Source organism: Spermophilus citellus (genome assembly GCF_964194105.1).
Source record: "Spermophilus citellus genome assembly, chromosome: 2".
NCBI lineage: Eukaryota > Metazoa > Chordata > Mammalia > Rodentia > Sciuridae > Spermophilus > Spermophilus citellus.
Window position 1 is genome coordinate 124,338,969 of NC_138183.1, and position 27,365 is coordinate 124,366,333.

General features: G+C 35.6%; 1 protein-coding gene across 1 annotated transcript in view; it reads left to right on the forward strand.

Annotated features, from left to right (window-relative positions):
* NCAPD3 (non-SMC condensin II complex subunit D3) overlaps nucleotides 1-27,365 on the forward strand; it is a 75,322-nt gene that overhangs the window by 621 nt on the left and 47,336 nt on the right. Inside the window, exons 2-15 of the mRNA XM_081274257.1 lie at nucleotides 571-709; nucleotides 1,750-1,904; nucleotides 5,459-5,621; nucleotides 14,783-14,967; nucleotides 15,574-15,744; nucleotides 15,847-15,908; nucleotides 16,265-16,352; nucleotides 18,930-19,060; nucleotides 20,430-20,502; nucleotides 21,229-21,354; nucleotides 21,484-21,736; nucleotides 22,317-22,373; nucleotides 22,607-22,693; nucleotides 27,098-27,171. Of these exons, the coding sequence (XP_081130383.1) occupies nucleotides 646-709; nucleotides 1,750-1,904; nucleotides 5,459-5,621; nucleotides 14,783-14,967; nucleotides 15,574-15,744; nucleotides 15,847-15,908; nucleotides 16,265-16,352; nucleotides 18,930-19,060; nucleotides 20,430-20,502; nucleotides 21,229-21,354; nucleotides 21,484-21,736; nucleotides 22,317-22,373; nucleotides 22,607-22,693; nucleotides 27,098-27,171 (1,689 nt within the window). The 5' untranslated portion in view covers nucleotides 571-645. The remainder of the gene's footprint in view (nucleotides 1-570; nucleotides 710-1,749; nucleotides 1,905-5,458; nucleotides 5,622-14,782; nucleotides 14,968-15,573; nucleotides 15,745-15,846; nucleotides 15,909-16,264; nucleotides 16,353-18,929; nucleotides 19,061-20,429; nucleotides 20,503-21,228; nucleotides 21,355-21,483; nucleotides 21,737-22,316; nucleotides 22,374-22,606; nucleotides 22,694-27,097; nucleotides 27,172-27,365) is intronic.

The following is a 27,365-nucleotide window of genomic DNA, read 5'->3' on the forward strand; positions in this document are numbered from 1 at the left end:
CAGGAGATCTGCTCATGTGCGCATGTGCAGTGCTCCCTTAGTTGACATGGCATCCCCGACTCTTTCCAGCAGAATTCCGGCCCAACCATTCCGTAAAATCCGTGTGTTCTCAGAAGACTTTTGGTTGTTTTTTCCTTTTCATTTTAACTCGATAGACATTGGGCTACCATGACATTCAGATATATACAATGTTCGAGTGATGTCTGATCGCGCGAAGGTAGTTCTTTGCCAGGCAAGCGAAAGGTCGCTTGACAGAGAGCAAAGGTGACTTATTACAGGAATCACTCTGTCTCAAATTCTCCTTAGATCTCCTCCCACATACAAAAATGAGACGGGACTTAAGTTATTAGGCTTTAATTTAGTTCCTGGTCCTGCCTTAACGAGAACACACACACACACGCACGCACACAAAAATCACCCTGTGGAACCTAGTTTAAGCCTCCAGTCTTAGCCTCAACCTCATTCTTTGCGCATGCGGCGAACGACCCACGTGATTGGTTGAGATAATGAAAGCGACCCAGCCTGGCGATGGGTCGGTTAGAAATTCCTTATGTGCTGATTGGTCCGCAGGAACGTCTCCGAGCGCGCGCGGGAGCGAGCTTTGAAAGTTGGGTACGGCGGTGGCGAGCCGGGGCTTCAGAGATTATGGTGGCGCTGCGGGACCTTGGGAGCGGCCTGCAACCATGGTTCCCGTTGGATCTCAGCCTCGGTAAGCAGACGCAGCCGCGAGTCCCTGGGAGCAGGACAAGGGTGCTGTGCTTCCCCAACGGAACCTCAGCCCGGGTCCGGGTGCAGGTGGGGGAGGGGTGGGGCCCTAAACACTCGGCCTTGTCTGGGATCTCCAGGATTGTGCCGCGCCAGGATCGTGACCAGCTTGATTTACCGTGGGGGCTCAAAACCGTTAGTTAACCGTTTTAAAAAAGAGTTTATGTTGGTTGATTTCTTGCACTGAGTCTGCATCTGTTTTTATGGCCTCCCCCATTTCATTCTGCTACTCCTGGACATATCCATTCTCATCTCTTTCTTTAGTTTTAAATCCCAAATTTCTTTCTTCCTCTTGACTTACTTATTGAACTTCCTGTTCATAAGCATCAACTAGATGTATCACTTGTGAACATCAAACGTCACAAGAATGAATGAAACTGGGATTCTTAAAGCCAGCTAATGGCACCAGTCAAGCTACACTTTCCCTTTCATGAACGCTCACCATAACCGGTTGTTCTGCTTACCAGTTCCATTCCTGATTCTGCCATCTGGGCCCAAGCCTTCATAGTCAACCAGAGAAATTTCTGGAGTGTCTAATGTTAACTGTTCCTCTCCACTCCTTACACTGTGCAGGGCCACTTTTGAAAACACAACTGTTTTCTAAATAAATGTCACTTTATTTGGGCTTATTAACTTGGTTATTAGATTTTTCAGAAAGAAGCATCCGAGGCCATCATTGATTAATTAATTTATTTTTTTTGGTAGAGAGAACTTATAGAAAAGCCTGATCATTAAGTGTGTTCAAATTTCATTCCCCAAAGCTTTTTAACATCTAAAAACTGTTTTCATTTTTGATATTTTTATATGATTAACCTAATGGCCAGTTATGGTTTAATTTTTTCATAACCTTTACTACTTTCTTTTAATGATGTAACATTTGTATTGCTGTAATTAAATGTGAATTGTGACTTTTGTCTTCATGAATGTATGTGTACACTTTTACTTGCTTTAAAGCACTTTTATTTTCATTACATTTTTCCCTAGAATGGGTACACACAGTGTGGGAACTGGACTTCACAGAGACTGAACCATTGGATTCCAGCATAGAAGCAGAGATCATAGAGACTGGATTGAAAGCCTTCACAAAACTTTATGAAAGTCTTTTTCCCTTTGCTACTGAAGAACATGAGTCCTCGGAGGTAAAAAAAAAAAAAAAAAAAAAAAAATTATTTTTAAAAATTAAGCCATCTTTAGGTGTTAAAAGTAGCAGTCATTATAATTTTAAATTTAGCTTTTTTTCATTCACAATTCATAAAGGATACAATGAGAATGACAAAGAATATGGTTCATTCATTGCAATATCTTAATAACCTTCCTTCGAAAGATTTAATGTGCTTGTTGTTTTTTGTTTTTGTTTTTGTTTTTGTTTTTGTTTTTTGGTACCAGGAATTGAACTAAGGGGCACTCAACCATCGAGCCACATCCCCAGCCCTATTTTTTATTTTATTTAGAGACAGGGTCGCTCTGAGTTGCTTAATGCCTTGCTTTTGCTGAAGCTGGCTTTGAACTTGCAATCCTCCTGCCTCAGCTGCCCTAGCTGCTGGGATTACAGGTGTGCACTACTATACTTGACAATACAGAACCACTTTTTACCACAGCAAATTAAGCAAAAATGTAAAGGCAAAACCAAAGAAGAAAATCAGACAATCCAAATATGAAAAAAAAAAAAGGCCAAAAATAATAGAAATAACAATACAGACATGCCCTAACTGAGAAATGATTAGATGAATTACAGGTTTCCAAAGATTACCTTTAAATATTGAGTTCTACCTAGTGTGCTTATTAATACTTAGATCATTAACTTCTTTAAAAAGGGGGGGGGTGCTGGGAAGTATAATTAAAAAAAAACAGATATTAACATCCTTGAAACATTTAAATTAACAAAAAGTGTCTTCATTACAGGTTGTACATAGTTATTCAAAACTAAATTATCCCCAGGGAAAGAAAGGGTGGGTAATAAGGAACGTGGTTATGATCAAAGTATTTTTGTACATGATGAAAATGTCATAATGAGAACTGAGCATGGTCATGCATGCCTGTAATCCCAGCTATTTGGGAAGCTGAGGCAGGCATATTGCAAATCTAAGGCCAATCTAGACAATTTAGCAGGACCCTCTCAAATTTAAAATAGAAAACACTGGTTAGGTAGCCCAGTGGAGAGGAAAATTCTAGCATGTTAAGAGGTCTGAGATTCAATCTCCAGTATCTATCAATCAGTAAAATGTCACAATGAAACCCATTGTTTTGTACTATTAATATGTCCTGATAATTAATTCATCTTTGTAATGCTAAGTACGTCATTAAGTACCTTAGAAGACAGTTGAGATTAAGGGTACAGAGTCTGTCCCTTAGTAAATAGCCTTTCCAGAGACACATGAGTACTAGATAAAGTAAATCTAATGACCACATATAGCTGCAGAGAGGGGAGAAGTATGGTGCCATCATTAGTCTAGGGGACCTAGAAGTATTTTGTGAATCATATTGTAAACAATGCTCCAAAAGAAATGTAGATATCATCTAATAGGGCCATGGAAAAGGGACCATGGTAGGATTGGAATGATTTTAGAAAGCAATCAGCCAGAGGTGAGTCTTCACAGTTGGGTAGAATGTGAACTAAAAGAAATGAAGGAACGACACATTGGGAATATGCAGAGAATGTTGAGAGAATTGTGAGTGTGTGGCATGTGTCATTTTTAAAATGCATGGTGGGATACAGAACGATAAATTAGACTGAAAATAAACAGATCATGGGTAACTTTTTAACTACAAAATGTTTTGTTTTCTACTTTTACCTTTAACATATTTATGCACTTCTAAACATCTAGAAAGACTAGAGGTTTCAAATAAGGTCTTAAGTTTGTTCACTATATATATAGTAGTGTTGAATAACCTATACACATATAGCAATGTGTATCTCTGAAAGTATCTTCCTAATTAGGATCATTCTGGCTTAGAATCCTTCCTTTCTTCCACCTCCTTCTCCTGTATCACATGTGATATAGGCACACACAGATGTTACAATTTCACTTCCAAAAGTTCTTTTCGGAAGACTGCCTTTCTATGAATTTTAGCACAAAGTGTACAAAATGTGTGTTTACTGCTTTTGTCATATATTAACATCTTCTATTACTATTTAGAGACTAGATATTTAAAAATTGGGACCTCTTTGCCTGGTATATATACAATATATACAGTACAACAAAGTTAAATGAAATGTGCATTATAGGACAATGTGTAAGTTGAAATTTTTAGCATATGCTTTTTTTTTTTTTTTTTTAACAACATGTTGGTTCTTTATTTGTGTGTGTGTGGTTCTGGGAATTGAACCCAGGGCCACATGCTATTCATTGTGACTAATCTGTGGCCTTACCTACTACATACCCTGTCTTTTCAAGGAAGCAAGAAGTATTATATTCATTTTTTAAGAGACTTGTGTTTTTTAAAACTACTATATTTAGTTTCTCTGTTTAGTTTATAAAATGACTCATTTCCTCTTCATGTATTTAATAGGAAGAAGCAGAGGGCAATGATAAAATTAATAAAGCTGTGATTTTTGCCCTAGGGTTTATTTCCTTTCTCACCCAGGTTACTTTTACTTTTGAAATTTTAATAAGAGAAATTTTCCAGTGTTTCTTTTTCTGCTCCTATTGCCCACAGTCTGTAGAACATTTAAATTTTAATATAAATTGTTCTGATTTTCTCAGCAAGAAGTGATAAATGGATTTGGGTATATTTAACATAGATGGAAGGGTAACTTTTCTGAGTATTCCTAAAGTTTTATTATGGTTTTATGTTGTAATAATTTAAGAAGTATATATATTTAAAACAACCAAGAATATATTTCTCTTATATTTGTATATTTGCAATTTTTAATAGTTTTTTTTTTTGGAGACAATCTTACCATGTTACTCAGGCTAATCTTGAACTTGTGGGCTTAAAGGATCCTCCTGCTTTAGCCTGTACCGGGTACTACAGACATGTGCTACCACATCTGATTTGAATTATAATTTTTTATTAGATTTTTATAAATTTGTTTTTGTGTTTATATAATGTTTGGAAGTTTTGTTATACATAGCAAAATAATTACCACAGGTAAATTTATATATCCATCACCTTCTGTAATTACCTTTTTGTGTTAAGGGCACCTGAAGTCAACTGTCTTCGCAGATTTTCAGCATGCAATGTTGTATTTTTAACTGCGGTCCTCATGTTGCACATTGGACCCCTAGGCTTATTTGTTCACTAAATGTAATATATCAGTCACAGAAGGAAAAATACCATCTGATCTCACTTATATGCAGATTCTAAAATCAATGCAAAGAATTGGAATCAGAGGGTAGAACAATGGTTACTAGGGGTGGGGAGAGAAAATTTGGAATAGACCAAAAGGTATTGCAGTTCTAGGATGAATGATAATTTTTTTTATTTTGATCTATCATTTCAGTCTCTTTGAAGATGGCAAACCCTTGTCATTAAAAATCACGCTGCTCTATTACTCCTTTGGGTGGGGGTTATTGGAGATCAAACTCAGGGTTTTGTGAACACTCAGTGCTTTGTATGCACTCCACCACTGAGCTTCATTCCTGGTCATTATTACTCTTCTTATAAGTCACTAAGTTCTTACAAAAAGCAAGTAAGAGATTTTTTTTATTTCTCTAATTACTGGCTTTTGTGATTTTCCTTTTTCCTTCAGAGCCTTTGGACATTCTTCATTGAGAACAACATTTCCCATAGTACGCTAGTGGCGTTATTCTTTCACTTTGTTCAAATAGTCCATTCGAAAAATGTCAATGTGCAATATCGAGAATATGGTCTTCATGCTGCGGGGCTTTATTTTTTGTTATTAGAAGTACCAGGTATGTATACCTTCTTCTGTCTCCTGTGAGGGTTCAGCATCATCTGTGGATTCAACAAACTATTGGATGGGAAATATTTAAAAAGAAAAATGTTACGCTGTTATTGATACATTTTATATATATATATATATATATATATATATATATATATACATATATATATATGTATGTATGTGTATATATATATATATATATATATGTATGTGTATATATATATATATGTATATATATATATATATATGTATATATTTAGGCCTTCGATGGTTGCCTCTATTGAACATGGGCAGACTTTTTTTCTTAAACAGTGCAGTATATCAACTACTTATCATTTGCATTGTATTTGGTATTATATGTAGAGGTGATTTAAAGTGTGCTGGAGCATTATGGAGGTTACATGCAAATGTGCTATTTTATATTAAAAAAAAAAAAAACTTTAACATTCTTGAGTTTTAGATTCTGATGGGGGTCCTGGAACCAATCACCTGCAGATACCAAAGGATGACTGTGCTTGATACAGTAGGACAAATCATTTGTTATTTTTTTTTCTTTCTGTGTTGTTTTCAATTCTTACACATTTTTTTTACTTATAAAATGAAGCAGTGGTAACCAGTCTCTTAGAGTTGTTCCAAATATTAAAGGAAAGCAAGTACATGGCATATTATAGGTGTTTGAAAGATGTCTTTCTCTTTTAACATTAGACGTGTTTGTTTTCTGAAATGATGCTATATCTATAACCTAATACACATAATCTGAGAAGTATCAAACTGGAGGGGGAATGCTTCTCAACTTCAAGAATTCTACTCCCACCCCCTCCCAGCCCTTGTATAAAATTCTGATACTGTCCTCTTTTGTGACTTACTGTTAAAATTGAGAAGAGCTTCTGTGAGGAGTCATTGTGTTATAGCTTTCCCATGTGAGTATTAAAAATAGATTAATGCTAAGAGCCACCGCCAAGTAATATGATGCATGGCATTTTTGGTTGAAAGGTAACGCCAGCTAGCCATTGAGATGATATGATTATGTTAAGATTTGCATTCATATGGATATTGGACTCCTGCTGTTCACCTGGGACTCCTGGAGAGTTCCCATTGGTTGGGGAAGTACAGTAGGAGGGAATTCCGGGGGAGGAACTTCCTCTGGGGTTCTGGGAGAAGGCCGCAGATTCTTCCCAGGGCATACGGGGCATTGGCGGCAGTTTCAAAAAATAAAGTTTGTTCCTGCTTGAGTGGCTCAGTTTCAAAAAATAAAGTTTGTTCCTGCTTGAGTGGCTCATGATTTTATGCCTAGCCAGACTGCGGCAGATTAAAACCATTCTAATCAACAGTGTGAAAGCAACTAGGAATACAACCAAAAAGGATTCTATTTATGAAATGAAATCTATTCTACTTCTTTTTCCTTGTGCTTGTCATAATGCTTAGGTTAGCTGTGGGAAGTGAAGAAATAGAACATTGAGCTGGAGCTAAAGAACGTAAACTTTTGTTTTTCTTTGTGGTGCTGTAGATTGAACCAAAGTCCTTATGCATGCTAAGCAAGCACTTTATCACTGAGCTACATGCCTCCAGCCCATTTCTTACAGAAAAGAAAGTCACAGGATTGGTCAACTTGGCCTGCTTGTGTGTATAAATGCATTTGTAATTCATGTTAAGGATTTTTTCAGAATGGCTTGGGAACAGGTAAAAAGATATTTAAAACTTTGAACAACAATTTGTGTTATTAATGCTTCCTTAATGACTTGCTCCTAAAGAATTTAGTTGCTAAGTATTGTAGTATCTCGGTTGTAACTGGGCCATTTCAGAAAAGTGGTAGTTTTAGAAATTTTGTTTCACTCCTCTCTTTCACTGCCAGATGATTTGGATTGATATTTATGCCTTAGCTATATTCTCGCCAATTACCTTCTGTTTTAAATGTCTCTGCAGTATGGTTGGGATGCTGTTGATACTTAGTATTCATTCACAGTTTTCAAGAGTTTCTTGGCTGTTCCTTATTCCTTACATTTCTGTATGATTTGTAGGTTCTGCATGTGAATTTCTACAAAAAATGACAGCTGGGATTTTGACAGGGATTGCATTGAATCTGTAGATCATTTTGGGGAGTGTTACCATCTTAATGTTTTCTCCCAATCTGTGAATACAGGATATCTTTTCATTTGTTTTAGGTCTCTTTAAGTTTGTTTCAGTGATGTTTAAATGATAGTTTCAGTGTATAACTCTTACACTTATTTTGAATACTTATTCCTAAATATTTTTTGTTTTTTTCAATGCTATTATAAATGATATTGTTTTCTTAATTTCATTTTTGGATTGTTTAGTAGTAGCAATGAGATGATTTTTGATTATTTATCTTGTATCCTTCAGCCTTGCTAAAAGTCATTTATTGGTTCTAAAAGAATTTTTTCAACATAAGACCATATCATCTGTGAATAGACACGGTCTTACTAATTTATTTACAATTTGGCTATCTTTTATTTTTCTTACCTTATTGCTCTGGCTAGGATCTCCCATACAATGTTGAGTAGATGTGAACCAGGGCTTTATACAGGTAGGCAAGCACTCTACACTGACCTGCATCCTAGCTCTTTAAAAAAAATTACTTTGATAAATGGGCTAAGGATCTGAACAGACACTTCTCAGATGCAAAAATATAGTCAGTCAAGAAATATATGAAAAATGTTCAACATCCTAGTAATTAGAGAAATGCAAATCAAAACTACACAGAGATTTCATCTCACTTCAGTCAGAATGGCAGTTATCAAGAATACAAGCAACAATAAATGTTGGCAAGGATGTGGGGGAAAAGCTACACTCGTATGTTGCTGGTAGGGCTGCAAATTGGTGCAACTACTATGGAAAGCAGTATGGAGATTCCTTAGAAAACTTGGAATGGAACCACCGTTTGACCCAGTTGTCCCACTCCTAAGAGTATACCCAAAGGACTTATAGTCAGCATACTAAAGTGACTCAGCCACATCAATGTTTATAGCAGCTCAATTCATAATAGCTAAGCTGTGGAACCAACCTAGGTGCCCTTCAGCAGCTAAACAGATAAAGAAAATGTGGTATACATACACAATGGTGTATTACTAAACCATTAAGAAGAATGATATGACATTTGCCAGTAAATGAATGGATCTGGAGAATATTATGCCAAGTGAAATAAGCCAATCCCAAAGAACCAAAGGCTTGAATGTTTTCTCTGATATGCAGATGCTAAATCACAATAAGGGTTGAGGGTAAAAGAATAGAGGTACTTTGGATTAGGCAGAGTGGAGTGAAGAGTAGGGAATGGGTGGATATGGGAGTAGGAAGGATAGTAAAATGGATAGGAAACTATTACCCTCTGTGCATGTATGATTACATGACTGGTGTAATTCCATATCCTGTACAACCAGAAGAATGAGAAGTTATACTCCATTTATGTATGATGTGTCAAAATGCATTCTATTGTCATGTGTAACTAATTAGAACAAATAAAAAATATAAATAAAAAATTACTTTGAGAATAGGGTCTCACTAAATTGTCCAGGCTGGCCTTGAACTTGTAATCATCCTGCCTCAGCTTTCCAAACTGCTGGGATTACAGGTACACTACTGAACCCTGTTTTTAATCTGTGTATTTGTATTTGAAGGGTTTCTTACACACTATCTGTTACTGGGTTGTATTTTTTATCCTTCTGATTGTTTAAATTACACTTCATATAATTTCAGTATGGATGGTTGACAACTTGCTATTTATTTTTTGTTTATCCCATTCCATCTGTTTTTGTTCCATTTGTCCCTCTTTCTGTGTTTTTTTGTTGTTGTTTTAATGGTGATTTCGTTAGTACCCTATAAGTCTCCTCTTTTGGTTTATTATCTATGCTTTTTTGAATGTATATAAGTGCTTGATTTGGGTCTATCCTCATATACTATTCTGCTGACTTACACATAATGCAGTAACCTTAAGATGATATATTTTCCTTTCTTCTTTGCATAGTTGTACAAACTTTTACTTCTATATGTTGTAAACCCTATGATTCATTAACATTTCTTCTTTATTTTTATAGAATTTTTTAAATCAAGAAAATAGATAAAAGTTGTCATCTTCATATAATTTTTCTTCAAGAACTTTTATTTAATATTTCTTATAGTGCAGGTCTGATGGAGATCAACTCTCATGGATTTTGACTGTACAAAATGACTATTTCACCTTTAATCATGTTTTTGCCAAATATAGAATTTTAGGTTGATAGGTTTTTTGTTTTATATAGGTTTGATTTGCTTCTTTTCATTTGGTAGTCAAAAGATGTTTCATGGTTGTCTCATTTACATATTTACGATGTTTCTGATATAGGAATCTGTGATTTTTGTTTTTTGGTTTTTTTTTTTCTTGGTACAAGGGGTTAAACTCAGGGGCACTTAACCACCGAACCACATCCCCAGCCCTTTTTATATTTTATTAGAAACTGGGTCTGGACCTTGATAATTTGCTGAGGCTGGGTTTGAACTCAAGATCCTCCTGATTTTCTGGGATCACAGGTGTGTACCACTGTGACTGCACATCTATGATTTTTAACATAGTTCCTCTATATGCTTTGTGTCTTTTTTGCAAGGAGTAGGGGAGGGTGTTTGATTACTTGTAAGATTTTCTGTTTCAGCAATCTGATTAGATATGCTTCATTATAATTTCCTTTGTATTTATCATGATTGAGTTCATTAAGTTTCTTAGATCTTTGTATTTATAGTTTTCAACAAATTAGGAATTTTTCAGTTACATTTCTTCAAATGTTTTCTTAGCTTCCTTTTTTCTGGGACTCATGGTAGACTGATATTCTTCCATAGGTTACCCAGTCTTTATTAATCTTTTTTAATTTCTATATTTCTACTTTAAGTTTGCTTATCTTTATTTTTGTAATGTCTAATCGACTATTAAAAGCATCCAGTGCATCTGGTGAAAGTTTCTTTTCCAGATCAAGGAAATTCCATTTGATTCATTTCTCTCTTAATTATTCTAATATCTACATTTAAATCTTAAACCTGTTTTTTGTTTTTCCTTTTTCAGTGCTGGGGACTGAACCATGGCCTCATTAAGCACATCCTGTAGCACTGGGCTATATTCCCAGCCCTAATTCTTGAGCTTATTTGTAATATCTGCTCTAAAGTTGTTGTCAGGTAGCTCCATTATCCCTGTTATTCTTGGACTGTTTCTGTTGACTAGTTTCTGTTTCATCTCATGGGGTACACTTTCCTTGTTTAGCATACTTAGTAATTTTTTTTTTATTGTTGGTTGTTCAAAACATTACATAGTTCTTGATATATTATATTTCACATTTTGATTCAAGTGGGTTATGAACTCCCATTTTTACCCCGTATACAGATTGCAGAATCACATCAGTTACACTTCCATTGATTTACATATTACCATACTAGTGTCTGTTGTATTCTGCTGCCTTTCCTATCCTCTACTATCCCCCCTCCCCTCCCCTCCCCTCCCCTCCCCTCTTCTCTCTCTACCCCCTCTACTATAATTCATTTCTGCCACTTATATTATTTTTCCCTTTCCCCTCACTTCCTCTTGTATGTAATTTTGTATAACCATGAGGGTCTCCTTCCATTTCCATGCAATTTCCCTTCCCTCTCGCTTTCCCTCCCACCTCTTATCCCTGTTTAATGTTAATCTTCTTCTCATGCTCTTCCTCCCTACTCTGTTCTTAGTTACTCTCCTTATATCAAAGAAGACATTTGGCATTTGTTTTTTAGGGATTGGCTGGCTTCACTTAGCATAATCTGCTCTAATGCCATCCATTTCCCTCCAAATTCTATGATTTTGTCATTTTTTAATGCAGAGTAATACTTCATTGTGTATAGATGCCACATTTTTTTTTATCCATTCATCTATTGAAGGGCATCTAGGTTGGTTCCACAGTCTTGCTATTGTGAATTGTGCTGCTATGAACATCGATGTAGCAGTGTCCCTGTAGCATGCTCTTTTTAGGTCTTTAGGGAATAGACTGAGAAGGGGAATAGCTGGGTCAAATGGTGGTTCCATTCCCAGCTTTCCAAGAAATCTCCATACTGCTTTCCAAATTGGCTGCACCAATTTGCAGTCCCACCAACAATGAGCAAGTGTACCCTTTTCCCTACATCCTCGCCAGCACTTGTTGTTTGACTTCATCATGGCTGCCAATCTTACTGGAGTGAGATGGTATCTTAGGGTGGTTTTGATTTGCATTTCTCTGACTGCTAGCGATGCTGAGCATTTTTTCATGTGCTTGTTGATTGATAGTATGTCCTCCTCTGAGAATTGTCTGTTCAGGTCCTTGGCCCATCTGTTGATTGGGTTATTTGTTATCTTATTGTTTAATTTTTTGAGTTCTTTGTATACTCTGGATATTAGGGCTCTATCTGAAGTGTGAGGAGTAAAGATTTGTTCCCAGGACGTAGGCTCCCTATTTACCTCTCTTATTGTTTCTTTTGCTGAGAAAAAACTTTTTAGTTTGAGTAAGTCCCATTTGTTGATTCTAGTTATTAACTCTTGTGCTATGGGTGTCCTATTGAGGGATTTGGGGCCTGACCCCACAATATGTAGATCGTAGCCAACTTTTTCTTCTATCAGACGCTGTGTCTCTGATTTGATATCAAGCTCCTTGATCCATTTTGAGTTAACTTTTGTGCATGGCGAGAGAAAGGGATTCAGTTTCATTTTGATGCATATGGATTTCCAGTTTTCCCAGCACCATTTGTTGAAGATGCTATCCTTCCTCCATTGCATGCTTTTAGCCCCTTTATCAAATATAAGATAGTTGTAGTTTTGTGGATTGGTTTCTGTGTCCTCTATTCTGTACCATTGGTCCACTCGCCTGTTTTGGTACCAGTACCATGCTGTTTTTGTTACTATTGCTCTGTAGTATAGTTTGAAGTCTGGTATTGCTATACCGCCTGATTCACACTTCCTGCTTAGCATTGTTTTTGCTATTCTGGGTCTTTTGTTTTTCCATATGAATTTCATGATTGCTTTATCTGCTTCTACAAGAAATGCCGCTGGGATTTTGATTGGCATTGCATTAAACCTATAGAGAACTTTTGGTAATATCGCCATTTTGATGATGTTAGTTCTGCCTATCCATGAACAGGGTATATTTTTCCATCTTCTAAGATCTTCTTCTATTTCTCTCTTTGGGGTTCTGTAGTTTTCATTGTATAAGTCTTTCACCTCTTTTGTTAGGTTGATTCCCAAGTATGCTCTGCCCCTACTCCAATTGGTGTGACGCGTCTACCACGCCAGCAGGCTGCTGGGCCTGTCCCACTGGTTGGTCGCAGGTCTGCCTACCTTGCGGGCTCGGGCAGCAGCTCTGCTCCGCCCCCACCGCAGTTGGGGTGAAGTGATACCACGCCGGCGGGTCGCTGGGGCTGTTCCTGACGCGGGCTGCAGCTCTGCTCTGCCCCTCTGGCCCCCACAGCACTCAGCAGGATCCGGACCGAGAAGCAGCCTCCGCAGGCTCCTTAGCCCTGGGCCAGAGCAGTTCCGGGAGCCAGAATTCGGCCGCCCTGGGCTCTGTGTTTGTTCTGATAGGAGCAGGCCCCAAGAAGCAGTTTCCGCGGGTTCTTTAGCACTGCGCCTGAGTAATTTGTCTGCAAGACGCAGGCGAATGGCAGCCTGAAATTACCTGTTCTATGGTTGAATGAGCTGCGATCAGTCGAAAACAGGGATGATGACGTCAACTCTCCAAGATGGTGGCCGCTGGCTTCCTCTGTGGTCTGACCGGTGGAGAACCGAACTGGACCGCTTCCTTCACCTGTCTCAAACCCAGAATTCAGCACTGTGCCCTGTGATTGCACAGCTGGCAGGAGCCCACAGAATCCGCAACACTGTATCTTTGCGTTGCTATCTCTTGCTTCCCAGCTAGTGCCGCAGATTCTAGCCGCGGGGCGATCTGCTGAATAAGTGGCGTGACCCTCGTGTGGACAAATCGCTGGCGTTTGAGCCCTGAGCCCCTGTACGTGATCCTCGTGCGATGAAAATCCTTCCACTAGGTTTTGGAGCACCCCAGTTTTGCTAGAAATTCCTAACAAGATAGTTTTTAGCTGTTCTAACTCATCATTCTTCCGAACAGTGACGCGGTATACGGGAGTGATGCACTCCCTTCGCCACCATCTTCTAAAACCTTAGTAATTTTTTTATTGGATGGTAGACAAAGATTAGGTTGTTGAATGTCTGGATTTACGTATGTCTTGATAGACAGCTTTTGGTAGAGTAACTTGATTCTATGGAAGCTTTTAAAAATCCTTTATGATGACAGGTAATAAAGCAGCCTTTACTCAACATCTAGTTTAGCCCTACTATTAAGATGTATCTGATTGCTTCAGAGTTCTATCAAGGTCTCCACTCAGGCTGGCTATAGAGTTCAAACTTCTCAATCCTATGTGAGTTGTGAAAATAATTCCTCTTCTGGTGCCTTGGAAAGTTTTTTTTTTTTTTTTAGCCAACCATAATGAAGTTTTACCCGACATGTGTATATCTTACATTTAGCCCTATGCAGATTTCTAGAGTTTTGTTTTTTAATGTACTCTTCCTTATAAATTCTAGCTAGCCCTGTCTTTCTGACTCTCATTTCTCAATTTAGAAACACCATCATAATCTGTATAGATTTATCATTTCTTTCCTGTTGTCCAGAAATTACTTGTAGAAATAAAACTGAGCCAATTTCAGGATTTACCTTTGTTTCCCTTTTCCTAAGGATTGCTTTCCTTATGCCACTAGTTTCCTGGTGCCTTAAAATAGTTATTCTTGACATTTTGGTCTGGTTTTATATTGTTTATGGTAGGTGGGCAAGTATAAAATCAATTGTTCTGTCATAGCCAGATGAAGGAATACTGTTATTTCTAATTCAACACTATTGCTTACCCAACAAGCTGAAGTTAAAAATGATCCTTTTTTTGCCAAAGGATGATTATTATTTACAGTTAATGAAAAGCCTGTATTTTACTTTTTTAACTTTATCATCTGTTGTTATAGATGTATCTCAAGATAATTATATGTAAGTTGCTTATTCTTTATTTTTTTAAAATTTATATAAAACCACGGAATGCATTACATTTTTTATTACATATATAGAGCACAATTTTTCATATCTCTGGTTGTATACATAGTATGTTCACACCATATTCTTTATTCTTTATGACTAGGTAGTGTAGCCAATCAAGTATTTCACCCAGTAATGTTTGACAAGTGCATTCAGATTCTAAAGAAGAGCTGGCCTCAGGAATCTAACTTGAATCGAAAAAGAAAGAAAGAGCAACCTAAGAGCTCTCAGGCTAATCCAAGGGGTAACAGAAAAAGAGGAAAGCCACTCAGGAAAGAGGGTACTGAGGTAAGAAGTAAGTGGAATAATAAAATGTATTTATGCAAAAACAAGATTTTCATCATGATTATAACCAAAAGATCTTAAACTATCATCTTCTATCCTCTATGAGTTGAGGTTGCCTCTTAGGCTTTGTATAGTACTGAAGTCATGTTTCTGCCTTGTCATCTTTTACCCTCATCATCATCTTTCCATAGGCTTATTCCCAAGTGTGCTTGGCAGTGTGCTAACTGGTATAATTTTTGCATTATCTTACTGTCATTAAAGAGGGTGGTTGAAGTATCCCGAGGACTCATGTTCATGAAAATAAAATAAAATAGCATGATTTCCAAATTCTTATATGACAAAATAGGATGGTAGCATTTACTGACATCAAAACATCTTAGAAACACAAGATTTTTCATTGACAAAAAATAGAGAGGTAAGAAACTCCTATAGTAGTCATCCAGTTCAGTGATTACCGCTTGACCATGGAGACCTGATCAAAGTCACATCACATCAGCAACTCAGCTACTGCCTGGAGTTTAGCTGGCCTTGATTTGGATAAAGTGAAAGGCATGGGACAAAGTATTAGGCATTACTAAACCGTCACTTATACATTTTTTGCTAATCCAGATAGATGAAATCATAGAAGAAGAAGAAGATGATGAAGAGAATATTTATTATTCTGCCCGGGACCTTTCTCAAATTCGAAATGCCATCTTTCAACTTTTGAAGAATTTTTTAAGACTTCTGCCCAAGTTTTCCCTCAAAGAAAAGCCACAGTGTGTACAGACTTGTATAGAGGCAAGTCAAAATCCAAATAATTTTAATTTGAAAGGTATAGATCATAACTGATAATTTGTAGAGTAAGAAAAATTACACCTTTTCTTGGTATTTCTCTTCCAGGTCTTTGTCATATTAACTAATTTTGAGCCAGTTCTTCATGAATTTAATGTTTCACAAGCCAGGTGAGCCATTAAATCTTTCAGTGCTACAATTTAAATATTGTATAATAATTTTGATCCAACAGAAGTATAGGTGCTATTTTATTCTAATTGGAGTATGGGTAGAACTTATTCATTTAAATACTAATTATAGATGAGCCCTGAGAGAGTACACACCTCTAGTCCCAGCTACATAAAAGGCTGAGGCAGGAGGATTGCTTGACTCCAGGAGTTCAAAGTCAGCACAACAGAGTAAGATTATATCTCAAAAAAAATAAATAAGTAAAATAAAAAATACTAATAAAACAAGGCTTATAGGGTCAAGGAATATTCCTAGTGAAATCTTGTCTTTTAACCATTGTTTTGCCTTTTTTCTTTAGAAACCTTAACCAAGCAAAGTACATTCCAGAACTGGCTTATTGTGGATTGTATTTGCTGTGTTCCCCAATTCATGGAGAAGGAGATAAGGTAAAGGAGAGAAGGATTTAATTTAGCTACTAGTTGTATTGAAAGAAGGCAAATCACATAATGGAAAGGTGTTAAAAAAATTGATAGCTGGATGTGATGGCACATGCCTATAATCCCAGCTACGAGGTAGGCTGATGCCAGAGGATAATGGGTTTGAGGCCAGTCTGGGCAACTTATGGAAACCCTGTCTAAAATAAAATTTTAAAAAGTGCTGGGGATATAGCTCAGTAGTAGAACACCCTTGGGTTCAGTCCCCAGTACAAGCACTCAGTGGCTGAGTGCATGGCCCTTGGTTCAATTCTCAGTACCACCAAGGAAAAAAATCCTGGTTTCACTTCCCAAGATTTCAGGTTCCTATAGTCAATTGCAGGGAAGAAGAAGGATGAGCATGGTGAGTATGGCACAATAAGATTTCTTTGTGTGTTTGTGGTACTGGGGATTTAACCCAGGGGCACTGTAACACGGAGCTACATCCCCAACAACCAAAAATTTTCAGACATTTTGGTTCAGTTTTACAGTTGTTCACGGTAGTAGGAGGGCAAGTATAAAATCAGTTACTCTGTCATGGCCAGATAAGGAAATACTGTTTTTTCTAATTCAACATTGTTGCTCACTCCTAAGCTAAAGTTGAAAATGATACTTTTTTGCTGAATGTCTTAAATCTAACTAAGTTGCCAAGGCTGACCTCTAACTTGTGATGGCCCTGCAGTTATCCTCCTGAGTTGTTAGGATTACAGGTCTGCACCACTATGTCTGACTTTATTAAGATACTTAGAGAAAGACACTACATTCACATAACTTTTATTATATATTTATATATGTTGTAATTGTTCTATTTTATTGTGAAGTGTTCTTGTTAATTCTCTTAATATGCCTAATTTATAAGCTAAACTTTATCATAGGTATATACACATGGGAAAAAACCTAGTATACAGTATAGGGTTTAATATTAAACAGTTTCAGGCATCCACCAGGGGGTCTTGATATATATATCCTCTGTGAATAATGGTCAACTGCTGCAATACCATTTTAATTTACTAGATCATTTGCAAGAACTTTTATTACTTGTAAGATAAAAACTAGCACTATTTCTGTTTGCTGTCCAGTTTCATTGTCAAGTTTATATCCAATATATTTGATAGCTTCGGGAAAGGTTTCAGACAAAAACAAATGGTTCTGGTGTGAATTAAGTAGGAAGAACAGATAAACTGCTGCACAGTTACTAGTACAGAAATATTCATCAAATTGTTTTAAAAAGAATAGACAGAATTTTCAAGTTTCCCTTGTCAATTCATGTGTGCCCAGTATATCTATTATTATTTGTATTATTTTAATTGATATTCTACAGAAATTTTATAGGAGTTCGTAATGATATCTGTATTCCGCCCCCTAAATTACCTCAGTAGTTTTGCCAATAAGCATCATAGTTAGGGTAATCATTAAGTCATAGGACTTTGATCTATCACACCTCCCCCCCCCCACACCCAGTTTTCTGTTCTAAGTCCTGTGACTTTTAGTGGCTATCATATGGTTAACTTACAGAGGCAGTATGTGGTGGGTAAAAACATTTTGGGGAGCGCTTGGGGTTCTACCTATCTGTGTTCAAATTCTGACTCCACTACTTATTAACTACATATCCTTGTATGAGTTACTCAACCTTGTGAAAGCTTGAGGTTTGTCATAGGATTAAATGAAATTAAGCATGCCATACACTGAGCAAAATGTCTGTTTAGAGACCTTTCAGTGTTTTATAATTTATTATATGTCATTTCTTTGAAATTTAACTGTAGATGTAATTCACAGAAGTATTTTTAATTTTCATGCCCTTTTTAACATTTTAAAAGATAAAATAAATAGGAAATGCATCCTTTTAGTTCAACTGTATCTCTACAAATAGTGTGTCTTTTAAATTGTGATAATATTGACTTAAGGTTAGGCAACTTGGTTTTAGCCTGATCTTTAATTACTTGTCCTTGGACAACCCACCTTTGGAGTTTCTTTTGTTATCTGTAAAGTGGAAACTATACATTGTCCTGCTTACCTCATGGAGTTGTTGAGAAGCTTAAAACTAAATACAGTAAAGTCTAGTTATATATATGAAAGGGCTTAATGCAACACCTACCACATACTTAGTTTTGCAGTAAATGTTTTATTTGCAAGGTGAAAAAATTATATGCAATGATATCTGGGAATGTGCTTTGTAAACTTCAAGTAAAATATAAATATAAGGTATTCTCTCCCCACTTTTTAATGAGGGGATTTTAATAGTATTGTTTACTATTTATAATTGGCAGTTCTCCTCTTGCCCTAAATTCTGGGTTATAATATGCAGGGAATGGGGAGAGAAACTAGAACAAGTTCTTATTGTTAACTTAAAGCAGTTCTTTCAAAGTATTTACATTGTTCATTTATTGAATAGCTAATTACCTAAGAAATATATCCCCAGTGTTCAGCCAGAAATTCTTTTAACTCAGCCTCTTTTTAGATGGCTCAAAATGGTTTACTATAATCTATATACTACTTTTGAGGCTCTTGGACTCTCTTATATCTTAAATTGACTTTTCTTTTCTCTTCTAGGTTATTGGTAGCATTTTCCATCAAATGCTAAATGTAATATTGATGTTAGAAGTAAAAGGATCCCATCGTGCCCCCCTTACTATTACATCACAAGTCATTAATCGTAGAAACCAAGCAATCCAGTTTATCAGGTGAAGCACACAAATGTTGAATTTTTACTCTCTATCACATTCCCTCAGTTATCTGGGCCCTGCACTAACATAATTTCTGACATTTTTTATGGAGTTGGAATATGTGGTCTTTATCACTGCCTCTGCATTTTGAGATAGACAACCTATAATCTTGGGTCAGAGCCATCCTCTAGGTTAATTCCAGTCATCCGTGTGATCAATTGCTAAGAAAGGACAATTGCCTCCTTTTCTATCATTTTTGCTTGTGTTCACCTCTGCAACAGAAAAGGAAGTTGGACTCCTTCTTCATTTCTGTTTCTAGTCTTTTTGCTTTTGTTCTTCTCCCATTTTCCCCTTTTTCTTCTAATTTTTCTATTCCCCTCTTCCTACAGAAGATAATTCCTGAAGGAAAAAAGTAAATTGCTTTTACTTCCTTAGCAAAAATTGAAAGACTACTTTTCCTCCCACAAATCACTCAACTCTGCTTAAAAATTCCATCATTAACTTTATTGGGAAAGATATGTTTGCTCTGTCCTTGGCTTTTTTTTCCTTACTTCCTTATTTCTATTATAGCATGGAAATGCAGAAGAGAAGTGGTATGTGCACATGAAAGTTTTACATACCTACAGGTGTGTGGTGTGGTTGGAGATGTGGTATGTAGATGGTATCTGGTCACTGAGCAAATGTCCCTCACTAAGGACTTATGTAAATATTAAACAACTGTTTTAAAAGGAAGCACTGTCACTTTGGATTTGATAGTTTTTACAGTTCATCATGTTTCCAGTTATAATAATACTCATAATAGTACAAATAAACTTAATGCTAAAAGTGGATCAAGTCTGGGCATTACAGTAATTTCTTTTGAAGAAGTAATGTTACAATTGCATTAAAGTATCAGCATTTCATTTAGCTGCCACAAGGTGGTACTGTGTCATAGTCTGTTCTTATATTTACCCTAAAAGGATATAGGATATATTTTACATCTTAATATGAAACTTAATAATTAGTCAAAAGAGTTTTATGAAGATTTCATTTTTTACTCTTCCGTGACAGTTCAGCTTCTCAGCAGCAGCTCTCTTAAGCAGTGCATAGGAAGTCCTTGACAGTTTTGTGCTGATATAATATATACAATTAAAAAAAAAATATATATATATATAAAGTGTATATATGTTAAATATATATAGTATATACATTTCCTTAAGATATATCTTTATTCTTTATTTTACTGAAATAGTTCTTATAATATGGGAGTAGATTATTTTTAATGTATAGGATTGTTTTTAATATTTGGGATTTCTAATAATTTTTGAGGACAGAGTCAAGGGAAATAACTATTATGTTTTGAAAAAGAGGCATATTATAAGCAGTTGGTATGTTTTCTTTTAAATAGCTCACTTGTGGATGAACTAAAAGAAAGTATATTTCCAGTCCTTCGTATTTTATTGCAGCACATCTGTGCCAAGGTATCATTTGCATTACTACTAGTAGCAAAAGTAATAGTAATAATAGTAATATAATAATATGTAAGTACATAACTATTAGGAAGTGTGTGCCTGTATTTGTTCTTGGGAATGAGTAGTTTAATACTTGATGTTTCCCAAAACAGTGTTTTTTTTTTTTTCAGAAAAATAAGCTTTATATTTTAGAAAATATTAAACACAGAAACAGAGTTGTATGATAATCCACCAAATAAAACAAAACCCATTTTTACCAATTTTGTGTTATTTGTTTATTTCTCCCCAACATATTTTTGGAGTAAATTCCATCATATCTTTTCACTCATAATATTTCACATGTATACTCCGTAGGATAAGCATTTTAAAACATAACCTAAACAAAACAGTAATTCTCTAATATTATCCACTGTCAAGTCAATGTTCATTTCCATGAGTATCTTAAATTTATGTGACTGTTTTGACAAATGATTCTTAGTTTGAACCCTATGGGCCCTGGAGATCCATAGACTCTTAAATTGTATACTAAATTTGTATTTGCATTTTCCTAGAGAGAGGATTTATGGTTTAATTTTCAAATGGGCCTGAAACCTAAAATTTATAAGTCATTTACCTAACACTTAAAGATTATTCAACTAGCTATTCTCACTAATGTTCAACTTGTATTACAACATGTGTTTCACTTGTCCTATAGGAGGTTATTAGCTAGACAACTTTTCTCTTTCTGTGTTTCAGGTGATAGATAAATCAGAGTATCGTACTTCTGCAGCTCAGTCCCTGGTTCAGCTGCTCAGTAAACTTCCTTCTTCAGATTATGCTACATTCATTGCCTGGCTTTACAAATACTCACGAAGTTCTAAGGTAGGTGATATGTCTGCATGAAATCCTGGGTTCTGGCTCTGCAAACCTCTAATGACAGCCAGATCTGAATAAAGAAGGGTTTCTTTGGTTCTCCTACTGATGGTAATTTTTATGATTTTACTTTACCAGATCCCACATCGGGTTTTTACTCTTGATGTTGTCTTGGCTCTCTTAGAGCTGCCTGAAAGAGAGATAGATGGCACTCTCTCCTTGGAGCATCAGAAGTTCCTTAAGCACAAATTCTTGGTGCAAGAAATTATGTTTGATCGTTGTTTAGACAAGGCACCTACTGTCCGTAGCAAGGCACTGTCCAGCTTTGCACATTGTTTGGAGTTGTCCATTAGCCATGCATCAGAGAGTGTATTGGAGCTCCTCATTAACAGTAAGTAGGAGAGGCTGAGGGCATATCTCAGTGGTAGAGTATATGCCTAACATGTTCAAGGCCCTGGCTTCAAACCAAAGCACCATAAAAAAGGGGAAAAAAAAAGAATCAAGAAATGGACTGCAAAATGATCATTCTTTGTTATGGCAAAAATAATGGATCTGATATGATTAAATTTCACTCTCGTAAATCATTTTGAGTATATTTGGGGGTAGGGGTGTTGGGAATGGAATCTAGGGCCTTGCACTTGCTAGGCATGTGCTCTGCTACTTTTCTGTACCTCCAGCTTCAAATGACTTTTAAAATAGGGAGGCCTGATTAATGTTAAAGTTCTTTGTAAAGAATGTCATATATTCATATTTTAGAGGTAAAGTTGTTGTCTGCCTTTCCAGTTACTTTGCAGTGTGGGGCATTGCATTATAGGGCCATATGTTCCCTTCTAGGAAACATTATCAATTGTCAGCTATTTAGAATACGTTGCTTTGTCTTTAGGTCTGATTATCTTGCATTTGATTCCTCTATGGATTCTTACTCAGGGTTCATGACACTTTTTCCCTGTTATGTATCTGCTTATTTTTAGGTCCGATAGTTTCACAACTAGGGACTCATACTGGTACCTTACTGAGAAATTCATCAGGTAATATATCAATATATTTTTAAATATTAATAATTGTTTTTAAAGACTTGCTAAACATTTGAAATATTTTTTTCTGCCACCATATTTACCTGTTTTAATGTTGTACTTTGCTTCTTTATCAAAGAAGTTCATTTCAGTAATAACTTAGTAACTTAAGTGAGGAACATGTCTTGTTGATACTATTAAAAATGTAACAGATTTTTTCCTTAACTAGTGTATTTTTTTTTTTCTAGCTTTTTCCTACCAGAGACAGACAATTAACCCTTCTGAACCCTCAGGGGAGTTGAACATAAACAATAGTGGTGAAGTTGGATCTAGAGGTATGTCAGATTTTATCATTATCAAATGGGTAGTACTAAAAATTTTTAATTTTTTTCTTATTTACTCTTAAGAATTAAGACACTTCCTTAAAAGTAAAATAATCTCTATTTTATCCTTAATTGATGCCTTTGTACTATACTGTATTTCACTTTAAGATGTAGAATAAAGTATTTCCTAGTTATCATGTACTAAACCCCAGTGTACTGTAACACTACAGAGAACATTAGTAAATATTTTAATTTCTTATTAAAATAGAGTGTTGTGTTGTGACACACGCCTGAAATCCCAACATTTTGGGATGCTGAGTCAGGAGGATCATAAGTTCAAAACCAGCCTCGGGAAAAACAAGGTGCTAAGCAACTCGGTGAGACCTGTCTCTAAATAAAATACAAAATAGACCTGGGGCTAGGGCTCAGTAGTTAAGTGCCCCTGACATCTGGGGTAAACCTCCATCCCCCGCCCACCTGCCCCTGAAAAAATGTTACAAACTCTTGGGATTGCTGGTCAAAAAAAGAACTAGTTACTAGGGAATGTTCAATAGAGATTACATTTGTGTTTGGGGAAAGGTCACCACAAAGAAGGGGGAAAGACAAAACAATACCTGATCCTGTTTCTTTTGTCATTCCAGAATCCAATTAATAAGTTATTGTGCTGTGAACATTTTTTAAAATTTTTTACATTTTTTTATTTGTTCTAATTAGTTAGTTATATATGACAGTAGAATACATTTTGACACTTCATACGTAAATGGTGTATAACTTCTCATCTTCTGGTTGTACATGATGTAGAATTACACAAATGCTATGAACATTCTTCTATAAGTTTAGTGTAGACACACACTGAAGTGGAACTGCTGGGTCATGCTGTAGCTATGTTTGACATTTTGAGGAACCGTAACTTTTTGTAATAGCTATACCATAATTGCAGTGAGTAATATGTGAAACCCAGGGTACTTTACCACTGAGCTATGTCCTTAGCCCTTTTCATGTTTTATTTTGAGACAGAATCTTGCTAGATTGCTGAGACAGTTGATTTTACAATCCTCCCGCATTAGCCTCCTAAATTACTAGGATTACAGGAATGTATCACCACCGTAACTAAGTCAAATATTTGATTTTTGAATGTTCTTTTCTGTGGGTTGTATTTTCACTTTCTTCATAGTGTTATTTGAGGCACAAAACATTTAATTTTTAAATTCAATTTATTTTTTCTTGTGCTTTGCATGTCACAGCTAAAAAAAAAAATTACTTAATCAAAGTCGTAAAGATTTACTTACTCCTCTTCTAAGAGTTTCATAATTTTAGTTCTCATAATTAGGTCTTTGATCAAATTTGAATTAATTTTTGCATGTGTGATGATATTGGTTCATTCTTTGCATGTAAGTATCCAGTTGACATAGTACTACTTGTTTGAAAGATGATGTTATTGGCAACTTTGTCAAAAATAAGTTGATCAGAGATGTGTGAGTTTATTTCTGTACTCAATATTATACCATTGATCTAATATCTGTTTGCATGCCAGTACCACCTTGCATTAATTACTGTTGTATTATAGTGCAGAAGAGGAAAATTAATATTTTCCTCAACCCTCATGAGTTTTCAGTTGGAATGAATCCATGAAACAAAAGATAGATTGATGAGAAACTGAGAAATCTTAATGGGAAGTAACTCAAAGCAGTGGCTTAAACTCTACTTACCTCACCCCTTCAACAACAAGCAATTAATTTGTGGGAAAATACAGTGGGGGTGGGGATGCAGTTTTAGGTTTGTTTGCAGATTCCTTTGGTGCTGCCTTTGGGCTATAAAAATCCAGAGTTGTCTCCAGTAGAAGAAAGTTTATATCCTTTCTTTATACAGAAAACAGAAAGGATAAAGAAAGGTTTTCCTCTGTTTTTTTTGAACTGGGGATTGAACTCAGAGGCACTCAACTACTAAGCCACATCCCCAAAGATTTACTCACAATCTATTTTGTATTTTATTTAGAGACATGGTCTCACTAAGTTGCTTAGCGCCTCACTGTTGCTGAGGCTAGCTTTGAACTCTTGATCCTCCTGCCTCAGCCTTTTAAGCCGCTGGGATTAGAGGGGTACACCATTGTGCCCGGCTTGTTTAATGCTTCTTGATTGCCTTTACCTCAAAAATTTTTGTTTCAAGAGTCATTAAGGTGCTGGTTTCCTTCAACAATAATTCTCAAAGTCAGAAAGTATAAGTTCTCCATAGTTGTTCTTTTTCAAAATTGATAATTAGGGTCCCTCATATTTCCATGCAAAATTTAGGATCAATTTTCAATTTCTACAAAACATGCCATCTTATATTTTCAAAGGGATTGATCTGTAGATCACTTGGGACTGTTGCCATCTTACTGTGATAAGTCCCCAATTTCTTAAAGATTGGATTTCTCATTGTTTGGGTCTTTAGTTTGTTTCAGTGTTTTTTTTTTTTTTTTTTGTTATTGTTGTTTTCATTTGAGCAACTCTTTAAATTTAATTCCATGTATTTTGCTCTTTTTGTTGCTATTATAAATAAAATTGCTCTTTTCATTTTAAATTGTTCATTGTTTTTACAAATGATTTTTTTGATTATTGATATTGTATCCTGCAATATGCTTACCTTGTTACTAGCTCTAATATTTGTGTGTGTGTGTGCGTGTGTATATTCCTTAGGATTTTCAATATAGAACATCAAGTCACCTATGAATAGTGATAATTTTGCTTCTTCCTTTCTAATCTCGTTGCCTTTTGTTTCTTTTTCTTACCTATTTGCTGTAAGTAAACTCCATAGTACAGTGTTTCATAGAGAAAGGAAGCATAGACATCTTGTTTTTTCCCTGTATTTGAGGAAAGCTTTTGGTCTTCACCATTGAATATGATGCTAGCAATGTTTTCTTCCTCCCTTCCCCTGGGATAATCAGTATGAGGAAGTTTCTTTCTATTCCAAGTTTGTTGAACATTTTTATAATAAAAAGTGTTTAGGTTTTGCAAATGCCTTTTCTGCATCTATCAAGATGATTGTGTAGTTTTGTCCTTTATTCTGTTACTATCACTTTTATGTCATTAGATTTTCACACATAGAATCAATATTTCATTCCTTGCACAAATCCCAAGAATGGTGTATGATACTTTTGTATCCTGATGGATTTGATTTCCAGTATTTTGTTTAGAATTTTAGTGTTTGTTTTTATAAGGGATATTAATCCCTTGTTTTCTTGAGAAGTCTTTGTCTGTTTTGCTGTCATAGCAGTACTGTCCTAGTATGAGGTAGGAAAGTATGTTCTTCTCTTTTACCTTTTGAATAACTTGTGAAAGATTTGTGTTCATTTTTATAATTTGGTAGAATTCTACAGTAAAACCATCTGTTTCTTGGCTTTTGTATATGTGCAGTATGAAATTTTTTGATGACCAGTTCAATCTCTTTACTTGTTATAGGTATATTCAAATTTTCTATATTTTTAAGTCAGTTTTGTAGTTTATACCTTTCTAGAAGTATGTAATTCTATATTTTATTTTTTAAGGTGCCTTCTTATATATCTGCAGTTCCCAAAGTGTAGTTTGGGGGTCCTGAGGAATAACTAAGCCTTTTCCTAAGCCTCTTCCAGGGGGCCTTGAAATGAATACTTTGTTCATAATAATATCAAGACATCATTGACTTTCCACACCATGATTTTCTTGCAAGTGTAAATTGGAGTTTTCCTGAGGTCCTGAGATGTGTGAAATCATGACAAACAGAAGTGCAAATCCAGCTGGCTTTTATTAAACCAAACATTAAAGACTTTACAAAAATGTAAAACATTGCCACTCTTTTCATTTTTTTTTGTCTTTGTTTTATTTTGGAAAATAAGAGTTATTTTTCATTTTAAAAGTGCATTCTTACTATTTTGAAACAAATTTTAAAGTCCAGGCACGGTGGCTCACCCCTGTAATCCCAGCAATTCAGAAGTCTGAGGCAGGAGGATTGTAAGTTCAAGGCAACTTAGCAAGACCCTGTCTCAAAATTTAAAAATAAAAAGGGCTAGGAATGTAGCTCAGTGGTAAAGTGCCCCTGGGTTTAAACAAAACAAAACAAAGCATTTTAAATGTTTTTATAATTCTCAATTTAAATTTCTAACTCATTAAAAATTATAATTCACATTATAAAAAGTTCTTTGGCATCTTTAGCAATTTAAGTGTGGAAAGTTTAAAGGGACTGTTATATATTATCTCATTGAATTTTTTAAAATAACCCTATGGGTTAGAGAACCCTGTTTACAGCTAAACAAAATAGAAAAGCTAAATAATTTTTAGAGGTAAGTTCCATAAGCTAATTGAGAGAGTTTTTAGGAGGAGCGTATTTTCTCATTATTGGGTGGTGAAATGTTAGATAGCATCCTGTGTTTTTCAGGAATAATTTTTGATGTTTCCTCAACAGAAAGATGTGTTATGGCAATGTTGAGAAAGAGAATCAGGGACGAGAAGACAAATGTCAGGAAGTCTGCGGTTCAGGTGGAGATTTTTCTATGCCTTTAAAAAAATACTCTTTGTAAGCACTAAAAACTTGGAAATACAAAGCAATATTTTTAAAACTTCAAGGCCATATTTATTACTTAACTTGACTTTTCATAGTTGACCCTGGTTCTGTTATAGATTAATTGTACAAAAGAATTATCTGCTTTCAAGCTTTTTTATTGGTTGTTAGC